This window comes from Chelonia mydas, chromosome 1 (assembly GCF_015237465.2).
Source record: "Chelonia mydas isolate rCheMyd1 chromosome 1, rCheMyd1.pri.v2, whole genome shotgun sequence".
Lineage (NCBI taxonomy): Eukaryota > Metazoa > Chordata > Testudines > Cheloniidae > Chelonia > Chelonia mydas.
In genome coordinates this window covers 325993028-326007022 of record NC_057849.1, presented here as the reverse complement: position 1 = coordinate 326007022, position 13995 = coordinate 325993028, and the positions used below count along the sequence as shown (strand labels likewise).

The window sequence follows — 13995 nt, the reverse complement described above, 5'->3', positions numbered from 1 at the left end:
GGAATCCTAGAAAAGTTATTTCAATTTCAAAACTGGATGCTCAGATATGAACCATCTCAGAACTGTTAAATTTATGAGATGCATCTCATCTGAAATAAGAGTTTGTAAAGCTCATTCTCATTAAAGGAACAAGTAATAGTTTATTAACAAGGAAGAAAAAGTAGTGAACAGTTCAGAAAGCTCCTGCAAGCTCTTATGTAAGTACTTAACTTTACTCATGTGAGCAGTCCCAATGACTCCAATGGAGTTACCCATCTGAAAAAAAAGTTAAGCATGTGCTAAGTGTATATAGGACAAGGGCCTAAGAATATTCAATTTTAAGTCTATATTTAGCCATTAGATTTCCAATAGCTACATCACACACAACCCCATGGAGGTTTAAAACAAAAACAAAAAATAGACAAACTTTTCTTAAATCATTGTTTCACCAATAATAAGCACATTTCAACAGTTCCATCATGTAATATCTTCATTACAACGTACTGTGTGCTTCTGTAAAGGCAGCCCGTTTAGACCTGATTGCAGAGATTCTTTTCCACTGTTTTTCTGTTGCCTAGTTACTGTAAGCTCCTACTAAATATTTTATTGGGTGCCTTTGCTAGATAGATTGATGTCAAGTACAATACATTTTATGTAATGTCAAGTACATTACATAAAAATTATATAAAACAGGATTATTACACACTACCATTTTACCTCAAAAATCCAACTCTTATTCCAGTGAACTGCAATATTTGCTAGTAAAATTCTTTGAAAATATCAACTTTATAAAAAGTAGGTAGCTCGCATTTTCCCCATTAACACCTTATTTTAATATCCCTTTTTTAAGGAAAAAGATTGTACTTGTATAACAATGTCAGCACCGACAAACTAAAAATTTCAGTTATTCGGAAGCTGCAATGTCCTGTCAGTTACCCCTGAATCTAGGGGAGAAAAGCAATCTGTTTTCCCACCACAGTTAACACTGTGGTTCTGAGAAGCATCTTCTGTTCATTCTTAAGCCTGATAAGCCAATCAACTGATTAGATGGGAAAACTGTAAGGAACAGTATTAAGTTCTAAGAGGATGAGTACTTTAAACCATGACAGCTAAACTAAAATAAATGCAATAGACATGTGAAGATGTGCTTTTCCTATCAGAAGCAGTATCAATATCGGCTATTTAACAGACCTGACTTTATACAAGTATGGTAAAAATAGCACATGCTATGCTGAGTCAATGATTCTCAATTATACTGGGTCTATGTCCCACAGAAATGGCCAAAATTGACCTCACAACTGACTATACCCATAATCCTTTGTGATTGCAGAGATGTGGAAGCGGGATCACAGGATGGTTTTTAAGACCATTTTGTGTGTTGGGAGAGACAGCATACTGATTGAGATGCTTCTCTCCACCACTTACCCAGCACTCAACCTCAGGGAAGCAGTACCTCCAGAGATTTTGCAGATAAATCCACCACCTCCGGCATCCCACTTTCCATGCCCAGAGCTACATAGCAATGGGTTTGGGGCAGGAGACAGCAAGCTTAGGAAGGAGAAAACATGGAAATAAGCTGCTTCTTCCTTTTCCTCCCCAGGCTGTTACTAAGTCCTAGGAACAAAATGATTTTAACTTCACACAGGTTTCAGAGCCGTGTTAGTCTGTATTCGTAAAAAGAAAAGGAGTACTTGTGGCACCTTAGAGACTAACCAATTTATTTGAGCATAAGCTTTTGTGAGCTACAGCTCACTTCATCTGATGCACTTCACACACCATCCCAACCCCAATCAATGGGTGAGATGCATAAGACGTCTCTTTGCAACTCAGAGACAAAGAACTGAGCCCAAATCTTCTTGTGTCAAGAACACAGATTCCTGAGGCACAAGACTGGCTCAGCATGAAAAAAAATATTTTCTCTGTCAATTTGCTAGTCCATGCCCCAATTATATTTCAGTTCAACCATGTCACCCTTATTTTGAGTCATTTCACTGACTTCCCATTTGCCTGTGTAATAAATTCAAAATTCTTGTCCTCACTGTCAAGACCTTACATTATTCAACGCTTGCTTACATTTCTGACAATCTCATTTACTGCTCCCCACCACCACAAGTGCTTATTCCTGGTCACAGTTCAACATAGGGTCAACTGCTATCTTCGATCATGTTGTAACAAGGTTAGTCTAAACAAAGCCTGACAATAAATACTGAAAAGTCCAGGGACAAAGCTTTCTTGATGACAACTTCAGGTCTCCAAGCTATCAATTAAGTTCTCTACTCCCTTCTGATGGGAACACATTACACCATTGTGTGCTAAACATTAAGATTGTATATAGTGTTGCCCCAGCTGTGTTGGTCCCAAGAGATTAGAGAGTCAAAGTGGGTGAGGTAACATTAACATCAAACCAAGACCTGAAGAAGAGTTCTGTGTAAGCTTGAAGTCTGTCTCTCACCAACAGAAGTTGGTTCAATAAAAGATTCTCACACACCTTGTCTCTCCAACAGTAAGATAAAGTAACTTAAATTAAGGTTAAAAGAAAGTTAAAAGTGTACTACAGTTAACATCGAACCCAGCTAAACAACAAATTCATACGCTGCTGTCACACATTTAAAAAAAAAATCCTATAAAGTTCTGCATATTAGAAAGTTTGGGAAAAAAAACAACACCTTAGGTTATGTCTACACTAGAGACCTAAGTTGCACCATTGTAAGGTATCCCATGCAACCGCTCTATGCTGATTCACTCCGCTTTTTTGTTGGAAAAAGTTTTTTGATCAAAATGAATGTGTGTTTTTTCAACCAAAAAGTAGACAACAAAAAAACTTTGTTAGAAGTTTTCAATTGTCAGAAACTGAACGTTTTTCACCTCTTGTATGAAAAACAAAAAAATTCATATTAATTTTTTTTTTAATTTTCAAGTTTCCTCAAGAAAACTATGGGCATTTCCCAGCTTTATTTACTAAAATTCAGTAATAAATTTTACAAAATGTACACCAGAGAGATTGTATACCCTAAAGATCTCTAATTGTTGGAAGATCACCCCTAAGACGGTGGGACAACAACACTATATAGGATACAAAATTATCCAAGTAAAACAGTACTTTAAGACGAATATATTTTGACTCGAAAAGATAAAAAAATTAAGAATAAATTACCACAACCTACAGTCTCTAAGGCACACCCTTAAGGGGGTGTGCCCCGAATGTTCCTCCGCACAGCAAGGTCCGGAGCACCACGACCGAACCCAACTCCGTTCCCAGACCCTTCCCCAACCACAGCACGGTCCTGCACCCAGTCCCAGCTCTGCTCCCAGACACAGTCCTAGTCTCAGCTCCGGCCCTGGCCGAGCAGCAGCTTCTCTCCCAGCTCCCTGGCGTGGACAGATTCCATTACAGATAAGGGGGGGGGTACAACATGAAAGTTTGGGGACCACTTTCTAAGGCCTAGCTTAGTTGCACTGACTTGACTAAAAGGTGTGATGTTAAACTGATTTAGCTAAACCAGTGCAACTTTGTGTTTAGACAACATTTAAACTCAGTTGTTATTTAACATTGGGAAGATAAATCAGGTTCAAACCCAATGAGAGACAGTCCACACAAAAAGTTACCTTAAATCAGTTCAACATCACACTTTTAGTTTAACCAGTGCAATTTCTGCTCTTATATAATGAAAAAAAGATGGAAATACTACTATTTTCAATATGTATAACACCTAGCATTTGAATATGTGTTAGCACAAGACCCAACAAGAAACACTCAAGTCATGGTATTAAAACAAAAATAGTTTTTGTAGACTCTAGTCATTTTGTCTTAACAACTAATCATTTGGGGTAGACAGATAGGTCTATATAGTAGCAAAGTAACGCACATTGGAAAACACAGTCCCAACTATACATATAAAATGATGGCATCTAAATTAGCTGTTATCACTCAAGAAAGAAATCTTGGAGTCATTGTGGATTGTTCTCTGTAAACATCCACTCAGTGTGCAGCGGCAGTCAAAAAAAGTGAACTGAATGTTGGGAATCATTAAGAAGGGGATAGATAAGAAAACAAAATATTATATTGCTTCTATATAAATCCACGGTACACCCACATCTTGAATACTGCATGCAGATGTGGTCATCCCATCTCCAAAAACGAATACTGGAATGGCAAAAGGTTCAGAAAAGGAAAACAAAAATGATTAGAGGTATGGAATGGCTTCCTTATGAGGAGAGATTAATAAGACTGGGACTTTTCAGCTTGGAAAAGAGATGACTAAGGGGGGGGAAATCTGATAGAGGTCTATAAAATCATGACTGGTATAGAGAAAGTAAATAAGGAAGCACTATTTACTCCTTCTCATTACACAAGAACTAGGGGTCACTGAATGAAATTAATAGGCAGCAGGTTTAAAACAAACAAAAGGAAGTATTTCTTCACCCAACGCACAGTCAACCTGTGGAACTCCTTGCCAGAGGATGCTGTGAAGGCCAAGACTATAACAGGGTTCAAAAAAGAACTAGATAAGTTCATGGATGAGCCATCAATAGCTATTAGGCAGGATCGGCAGGGATGGTGTCCCTAACCTCTGTTTGCCAGAAGCTGGGAATGTGCGACAGGAGATAGATCACTCGATGATTACCTGATCTGTTCATTCCCTTTGGGGCACCTAACATTAGCCACTGTCAGAAGACAGGATACTGGGCTAGATGGACCTTTGGTCTAACCCAGTATGGCCATTCGTATGTAGCAAGAAAAAACACCAGGAGAAACAAACCAACTTTGGTGCAGCACAGATGGTGAGCCACACAAATAGGTCAAGAGGTATTCTCCGAATTATGGGCCTGTTCATGCACTCCTTAATTATATAAAATCTTAGTCCAGTTATTTTCAGTGGGTTCTTCCTGCATAACTACTTTAGGATCCAGCCCCAATAAAAATTATCTCTCTGATTTTCACAGCCCATTTTAACTGAAGCAAGCTTTCAACTCCTGGGTTATGCTATTCTCAAAATGTATTGGTATGAGCAGATAAGCTATATACACTGGGACTGCATGAAAACTGTACAGAAGAATATGTATTTTCCTATATTACAAACCCTGAATTTGTGAAACTTTTAATTAAGCAGAAACAGTTGCGGAGAGAACTTTATTAATTGTGAAATATAAGTGAAAATACAATTATCTAAAAATCATGCTTTTAAAACGGTGTGTTCAAAGTGTACGTCTATGGATGTCGTGCAAATATTTGTGCATACTAGAACTGCACAAATTAAAACTTCACAGAAAATAGTAAAATACTTAAAAAATTATTTCGGTTGGAGTTTGTAGGCACTACCATAATAATAAAATGATCAGTTTCTATCACCTTCAGGAACAGAAACACTAGAATGTCTACACTTTTAACACTGACATACTTTTAACCTTTCACGCTACAATCAATCAATGGCTGAGGAAGCACTGCACTAACCAAACAGGCCTGATATTCTGAAAAAAAATCAGTTGTTTCCTTCATAAGAAAAATGTCAAGTGCATGAATGCAGTGTAGGACTACATTTGTTTTTCTCCATACAAAGCTTGTTTCACCTCTACACCTATCCAGGAGAGAACTTAAGTTTCCTGTGCAATAGATATCCAATGTGTCATTTTAGACGTTAGAATAGAAAAGAAGAATAATTGTTTCCTGTGCAAAAATATATATCAGAGTATTATTCTGGCAGTTAACATTTCCTGGGAAAAAACAGAAAACTTTTCCTTTTGAAATTACCATCAACTACTAGTGCAGCTCCTAAAAGGCAGAAAAACCATGCAGTTCACTGAGTTTGTATATGTGGGTTAATATATCCCTGTTCAGTTTGTACTTTTAAAATATATAATACGAGATACCTCACAATAATAGTGTGGTGCAAATCTCACTTCCCTCATTAATTTTAAAAGTATCTTCTGCTTGTAACTAAGGATTATGTAACATTTACTTAAGTGAAGGATTTTAAATGTTCACTTCCGATTTTTTAAAACCTCTTAAACTTTCTGGTTTATACATCCCCACATTCCCCAAACACTGTTAAAAATATGTCAAAAAAAAAAAACCCACCCCAAATCATCATGGAAAGGACTAAAACTACTGCCACAACTGTATGAATGCAGAAGACAAATATATAGTGATTCATTTACTTACACACTGCAAAAAACCCAATCACAAAAGGTGATTTTAAGATAGATATTTAAAGTATAGGCAAAATAAGTGTTCCTCGTGGAAGCAGAACATAGGGAGAGTAAAAGTAGTACCCTTTTGTGTGTTCCTTTAACGTGTGCTGTTTCAAAAGGCGAGTGTGAAACGTGTGGGCATGTCTACAGGGGGCAAGCGTTAAAGTAAAAATCTTCCAACCCAAGGGTGCTGGCTACATTACAACACTGATCATTCCAATTTCCGTAAATTCTTCCACTAGCCAGCAGAGGCCAAGCGCGCCGCTCTTCGGGGGAGGCTGCCTTCCCCATCCCCACTCCCCGAGAACTTATGAGGCATGGCGGCCACAAGAACATCCACGGTCCCGTTCGTGAGGGATCACCACACGGGGCAGTAACATCTCCAAGGTGCCACACGCCACGTCTCGCCCTCGGCAGCGGGCGCTCAGGAGTGTTACCCGGAACCGTGCCAGGCCCTGGGGAGGGAGTCACCGGCTGCCACCAGCGCACAGGCGAAGCAGGATCCCTGCCCCGAGGAGCCCAGGGCGGGTAGGCACAGAGCAGCGGACCGGGGGCACCGGGCCCACGGGCCGGGAAGTGCAGCAGCCCCGTCCCTTACCTAGGAGGAGCAGCTTGACCTCCCTGGCCGCCTTCTCGCCATCCTCCCGCAGGTTCCTGTCGATCATCTTGCTCCGCTCCACCGCCGCCTTGTCCTCCGCGCTCAGCGTGCAGCCCATCTTGGGGGGCGCTAGGTGCTTAACGATCCCCGCCCAGAAGCCCCGCCGTGGAGGCGCTCAGGTGACAGAGCTCACCCCCACACGCGCGCACCGGGATGTGGGGGGGGGCGACGCTGACAAGACAAGGCTCAGAGCCGTTTCTGTCCGGGCGTGAGTTGAGCCAACGGTCCCGAGAGCAGGGACCCGCTTCCCTCTCCCCGAGCTCCCTCAGCCCAGTGATGCTGCTCAGCTCCCGAGGCGCCGCCTGCCTCTCGCGCTCCCCAGCAGCGCGCGCGCGCCAAACACCTCGCGTGAGGGAGCGCGAGCCGCTCGCTCGCGTACAGTCTTGCTCGCTCTAGGGGAGGGCAGTGCGCGTGCGCACGGCTACTCAGGTTAAAGAAAGCCTGTGGCGAAACGGGGGTGGGGGGATGGAAAAGAAGGGGGTAAGAAACCCAGATGAAAAATGGGGAGGGGGTGGAAAAGGGCAAACCACCTCTCCCAGTCCACGCTGCGTCTGCGTGACGTCACCGGGCCGACCGTTTTTAATAAAAATTCTGTTAACGGGGAGACCAGAGTTGAGGGAGTTTTGAATTTCAACGGTTGTAGTACCAGACTGTACCAGTCTTACTGAAGGGAGGAGACACCCAATTCAAGACTGTACCAACAGGAGCGGGTGAGTCCGCCCGTTGGCTGGGGAAAGTAAGCCCGGCCCACCCGTTCAGTGTGGCTAGGCCGGTCAGGGGAGTGCATCAGTCAACCGCGACCGAGCGCCTTGCGGGGGGGGGGCGCGTAGGAGCCCTACAGTAATCCCCAGGGGCTCAAAAGTCATGAAACTCGTTTAAAAGGGAGCGAGGAGGCGCCAGGAACCGCCCTGTCGCCCCCTTGCTAAGAGAAGGAGAGGAGGGCGGGCCCCCTAGCTCCCGCTTCTCTCCTGTGACAAGAGGGGACAGGGAGCTCTGGCTGCAGCAGCGCTAATTGGTTAGTCTGCTCCAGAAACGGGGGCGTCAGCCAATCAGAGGGCTCAAATTCGCTAGGGGGTGGAACTTCTCACATGATGAGGCTGGCTCCCGTGTTTGCGGTGCCGTGGCCGGAGTTGGCACGGGGGGTGGCTGGGCGCAGCACTGACCTACCCGGCATACGGCTGCCGCGCAACCCGTCTGGGTTTTACCCGGACAATTCGTTTTGGGGCTCTGGCTGCCATTTAGGGTTGCCTGGTGCCCAGTTTTGGAACGGAAAGTCCGGTCAAAAAGGGGACTTGGCCGTGTCTGGTCACATGTGCTGAATGGCACCACAAGTCCAGTTACCAGAGGGCATGGGGAGGTGCTGGGTCATTAACCCTTTGCAGCCCCTGCTCAGCCAGGGCTGCCTCCTACCAGCAGGCAGGCTCCTTGTCAAGCTGCAGCAGCTCCAGTCCCAGCCCTGGAGCAGAGGGTCCCCGGGGAGTCCGAGGGGTGAAGGGATATCTAGATGATTCAGAGAGTGGAGGGGGAAGAGGCATGAGCAACAGGAACGGGCCTCAGCGGAAAGACGCGGAGCAGAGGTGGGGCCTTGGGAATCCCAGTTACTAGCCATTAGAAAGGTGGCAACCCTAAGCAGTAACTGCGGTTCACGGTGCCTGGGGAGTGTTCACGGTGCCTGGACTGCACTCCCCCTGCTTCCTTGCCACCACGGCACCCTCTCCCAGTTGCAGCCATTCTGGGCCCCCTCTGCTATTTAGGCCCTGGGGTGCAGGGGAGGGCAGATGGGGTGCAAGGGCATGGGCCCAGTTGAGCTTGCCCAGAAGAACCTGGGCTCCTGCATGCGGGGTGCACATGCACCAGAAGCAGAACTGATTTGGACAACACAGCTCAAAGAACCACTGTTACAGAAGAACATGTCACGTTCTCTCTTGGGAACAGTGAGCACTATTGTATAGTTAAAGATGAGAAACTTGCAGTTCCTTCCGATTTTCACAACTAAAAAAATCCCCTCTGTGAAAATGTTCACAACTGACTTCAATTGAAGGGTATTTTTTTTTTAAGTTTAGCTGGTATCAAATTATGGTTGAAAAAATTTCATTTTTCAATGAAGAAATTATTCCCCATTAAAATACCTTAAACTCTCAAACTGAACATAACATTTCAAATTTGGCATGATTTAAGTCCTCACTCAGCAAAGAAAATGAAGCCAAATTTGAAGAAAAATGGTTCGGTTAACCAGCAGCAGGAAACAGCTTCCTGGGCCAGAAGTCATAAATCTCAAGTGTATAATTAGCAGCATAAAGGGAAGATGCAGCTCTCCTCATCCTCCCTCCATCATCACAAGAATCTGCTTCCTGCCCTGCTCCTCCCACCCCAATCAGTTGCCACCTCTTCCAGCCACATGTGCTTTCCATGCTCAGTTTTGGTTCACTTCTGGCACCTTTCCCCAACCACCATCTCCCCAAAGCTATTTTTCATTTAAAAAATGAACAACTTTTTACTAGCTCTGCTATTTATTAGTGTTATTACATATCAAAATAAACGATGGTCTACTGTGGCTTCTGCACTGCCATCTGGGAGACCTAGTGTCAGTCTCATTTCTCAAACCAGAGAGTTTTGGGAGCAGCTGCATAATTTACTCATTTCCAAGAATGAAGCGGGTGAATAATGCTACAACAGTGATCTTAAAGTAGATTAAAATAGATGGAGGAATGGTGGCCATGAAATAAAATCAGGGGGATGTGGGTCACTAGGTTGGCTATTTGAGGGATTGCAAAAATGATGTGTATGGAATTCCAGATGAGCTTTTGTAAAATAACCCAGTTCCTTTGTACATATCTACTAATTTAAGAAAAGTAATTCTGAATTCAATCACTTTTAACTTACTCCTTTTGAGCTGAGAATCGCAGCATGTTTGTAGTGTTCTTCATCACAGTGGTTCAAATTTTGACAGTAGGACAGGTCATTCCCCTTGAGACAGGGATTTGTTATAAAATTTGGAGTATACAGAAATGAAGAATTTCATCTCCACAGCATCATCCCCCCCTTTTCCCACATATGCAAAAGCCTGGGTTTTGCAAGTGAGATGGAGCAAAGGACTAGAGGAAGCAGATAGTGGACAGCTACTCTCTTTGGTATGTGGAGCTATTTTACCACTTTCTCCTCTCCCTGAGGGAGGGACTGGGGCAGCAGACAATAGGGAATAAGATGGAATCATGGAAGCCAGTGGGCCTGAGGTACATAGGATGTAGTACAGGAATTCTGTGGCTTTCAGAGGTTTAGCCCCCTTCCTTGAGGCCCAGGGAGGATGGAGCTGAGTGAACTCCAATATGGCCCCTCCTATCAAGCTACTGAATAAAGCTGAAACTACTATAGCTGGGTTAGATGATGGAATTGCAGGACACAACCAGGCAGACCTGAGGGACTTGGGACAGGCCTGCTCAAGTGCATCTCAGGACTCTGGAGCCATGCTACCCACTTACACCGAACAGAAAGTGGGGTTCAGTGGATGGGAAAGTGAGAAGTGATGTGGTAAAGGGACATTTGCCTCTTGGATGTTGACACCAGCAGGCAGGGAACAGAATTAATGGACTACTGCCATGGGAAAGTGTTTTATTATTGATATAGTGTAGTTGTGTTTTCTTTAGTTGATGCTGTTTCCTTTTCCCCAACTAAGCTTTTAAATGTTTATTACATAGATTCACTGTCTATGAGTGGAGGATTATTGCCTATTAAGAACACCCAAGGAAAGTATGTAGTGACCCCAGAAATTCTGGTTGAGGGTTTGAGCTGGTGGGGTTTGTTAGTTGTAAGAGACATCCCTAGCTATTTGAATCCAGACATTGTTGCTGTCGATGACACATAGGAGAAGGGTCACATTATGATCCATGTATCTTATATATAGGGCTAAACTGTGCAACCCATACTCTTGTTGGTGACCACTCAGCCAAATAGTCTCATTGAATTTCATGGGAAAACCCACGGAAGTGTTTCCAACATGCGTAATGGTTGCAGTATCTAGTCTTTAGGTGAGCGGGGAAATGGTCCCGCTATTGTGGGGAACTTTCCTGGCTTATACAGTACCGCGGTGAAGTGGGCTAGCGAAAGGATCTGAGTCCTCACTCCCACTTCCTTTACCCAGAGCCCTGCCTGACCTCAAGGGCTCCCCTTCCACTCTCCTGTGTGGCAGAGTCCTCGTAATCCAAACAAGACTGGACCCGGATTCCCGGAGGGCTCGACCCCCAACCTTGTTGTGGTCACTTAGGGCAGGGGCTAGGGAGTTCCCACTTCGGGGTGCTCTCTCCACACTGGACACTTCTCTGACCCACTGATCATTACATACAGTTCAAAGCAAATATAATTTATTAAACAGCAATCAATTTAAAAAAATAAGGAAAAAATGGAAAAGGTTAAAGGAAAACACATAATCCCGCTCTGTGGCACAGGGACATCACAAACAGCATCTCTGGAATGCAAAGGAAGTTCAGTCTGTTCCTCACAAGTTTCAGGCCCCTTCTCAGGGCCTGGCTGTGCTGCAGGGATGCTGCAGGTCAGACACTTGCTCTGGCGATAACCACACACCCTCAGGCTCTAGGTGGCAGGACCCTTCTTCCCAGCGTTGACCCTGCCCTGTCAGGGTTATGATCCCCCTCCAAGTCTGGCCTGCAGGGCCTCATGACTGGGGGCATTTCCCTGCGCTGGGCCCACTGCCCCGGGTCCCCCTTGCTCTCCCCAGCTGCTCACTGCACTCAGCTCTGGACTGCTCCAGCTCCATCTCTAGCTCTACTCTGCCTCAGCATGGCTGCTGCTACTGCTCTGCCTCCAGCTCCCTGGGCTGCTTCTCTGGCCCCTCTGGCTCTGGTTGCTGCAGCTCTGCTCCCAGGACAGGTCTGCTCTGTGGGCTGCTTCTGTGACTCTGCTCCCAGTTTGGACCTGCTTCCTGGGCTTCTTTTCTGGCCCCTCTGGATCTGGCACAGCTCTTCTCCCCAGCTCAGCTTGGGCCCCTGCTTTCTCCTTAGCTCGGCCCCACTCTGTCTGACCCAGGCAATTCCAGCTTACAGGGAGGACGGGACCCCCCCAACCTCCTGACTCTCTGATCAGCCTGATTGACAGGGAGGCCAGGCTAACCTGGAGCATTGGCCTCTCCCCATTGTTCCTGGGGATTGTCAGCCTCAGGGTCCTGATTTCCCGCTGACCCTTCCCCTTTCTTTTGGTACTGGGAGCTAACCAACCAAAACACCCCCACCGAGTTTTAGTAAGGGGACAACAGTCCCCTTATGTAACGATGCTGGCTTTCATGGGACCCAACTGAGAATATCAGTTCAGGACAAATTGCTTATAGCTGGGCAGTTACAGCCCAAGGCTGAGGTTTCTTTGCACCCAACGCAAACCAAAACCAGCGAAACAGAGAAGACTTTGGTTTTACCCCACTGGCTAACCATAAATCACAAAAGCAATTCCCTTAGACATTCCAGTTTCCCAGTATCACCACCAGTGCCACTGATTATGGGGATGAATGGTTATGAAAACGAATACGCCAGTAAAAGAAAAAAGGTTCTCTCGATCCGAAAGGACCAAGTCCCAGACTCAGGTCAATATACAAGTTAGATTTTACCCACAAATCACACAGTTGCCAATCCTTTAGAATCTAAAAATCTAAGGGTTTAATCATAGAAGGAAAAAGATATAGATGAGAGCTAGAATTGGTTAAATGGAATTAATTACATACAGTAATGGCAAAGTTCTTGGTTTAGGCTTGTAGCAGTGGTTAGAATAAACTGCAGGTTCAAATCAAATCTCTGGAGTACATCCACAGCTGGGATGGGTCATTCAGTCCTTTGTTCAGAGCTTCAGTTTGTAGCAAAGTCCCTCCAGAGGCAAGAAGTAGGATTGAAGACAAGGTGGAGGAGATGCATCAGCCTTTTATAGTCTCTTGCCATGTGGTCTCTGCTTTCTTTGTTCCAAAGACACGCTATCCAGCACATGGCATAGAAAAACCTTAGAGTTCTGTCAAGGTCCCTGCATGCCTTGCTGAGTCACAAGGTGTATCTGCCTTCGCTCAGTGGGTCAGTTGTGTAGCTGATGGTCCTTAATGGGCCATCAAGCAGGCTAGACAGTGCTGATGCCAAATTGTCTGGGGTGTCACCCAGAAGCACAGCACAAGTTTGAAATACAGACAGTATAGAGCCAATACTTATCACTTTAAATACAAAAATGATACATGCATACCGATAGAATAATCATAACTAGCAAACCATAACTTTGTCCTAGACACCTTATTTGACCCCCTTTATACAAGATTTGGTGCCACTACAGGACCTTGGTTCCACCAATGATCTATACAGTCACAAGTTATGTTAGGAATGTCACACCTTACACTTAGCAAGTATGCAATTAGTTTGATTGGATGAGACTTTTGGTCCCAGTTCTCCATTGCCTGGCATTTTTGTAGCTGTAACACTCCATTATTATTTATTATTTGAACCATAGTGCCTAGGGATCCGAATCATAGGCTAGGACCACATACTGCTATGCCCTGTACAAACACCTAACACAAAGATAATCCGTGCCTGGAGAACTGAGGCCCCAGTTCAGTTTCCATTGACTCCAATGGATGCATAATTGGGCCTCATTCTAGACCCCAAACTAGCACATATAAATGATGGATTTTGTTTTTCTTTAATTGGCATTTTGCATATTGACTTTAACTTTTAGGTAGACTTGTGGCGTTTGTTATATATAACAGATGTACCAGGCCTGACAGAATGAGTTGTCCTCAGTTCTCAATAGCTTATATGGGTGGGAAGTACAAGGTACGTAGGGGTCTAAGTCCCATTTTTAGGCACGACTGCAATCCATAAAATAGCTGCTTGGCTGCCGCCTAACCCCATAGGTGCTTAAAGTCGCTCAGCACCTACCTTTGCAGTAAAAATTCCTTGGTGCCTGTGTTTCTACCTCTGAGCGTGTGCACTGCTATCTCCCACTAGGTGCCCAGACCCCTGTCTCCCACCTAGGCCCCAGAGTAATTCATGAACCAGGGGAAAGACCAGTGTTCATCTGCTTACCTTGTGTGTGGGATCCTCTCCAATAGGCATGCACTGAGGCTACCTAACTCTACCCAAGACGGGGGAGGGGAGAGGAAGGGAGTCGTTCCTTCTAACCTTTAGCCCAGA

The 13995-nt window shown here is 44.8% G+C and overlaps 1 protein-coding gene across 1 annotated transcript in view; it reads right to left on the bottom strand.

Moving 5' to 3' along the window:
- Positions 1–7776, bottom strand: part of GNAI1 (G protein subunit alpha i1) — a 70163-nt gene extending 62387 nt beyond the window's left edge. Inside the window, exon 1 of the mRNA XM_007060810.4 lies at positions 6767–7776. Within this exon, the coding sequence (XP_007060872.1) occupies positions 6767–6884 (118 nt within the window). The 5' untranslated portion in view covers positions 6885–7776. The remainder of the gene's footprint in view (positions 1–6766) is intronic.
- Positions 7777–13995: the final 6219 nt, after the last annotated feature.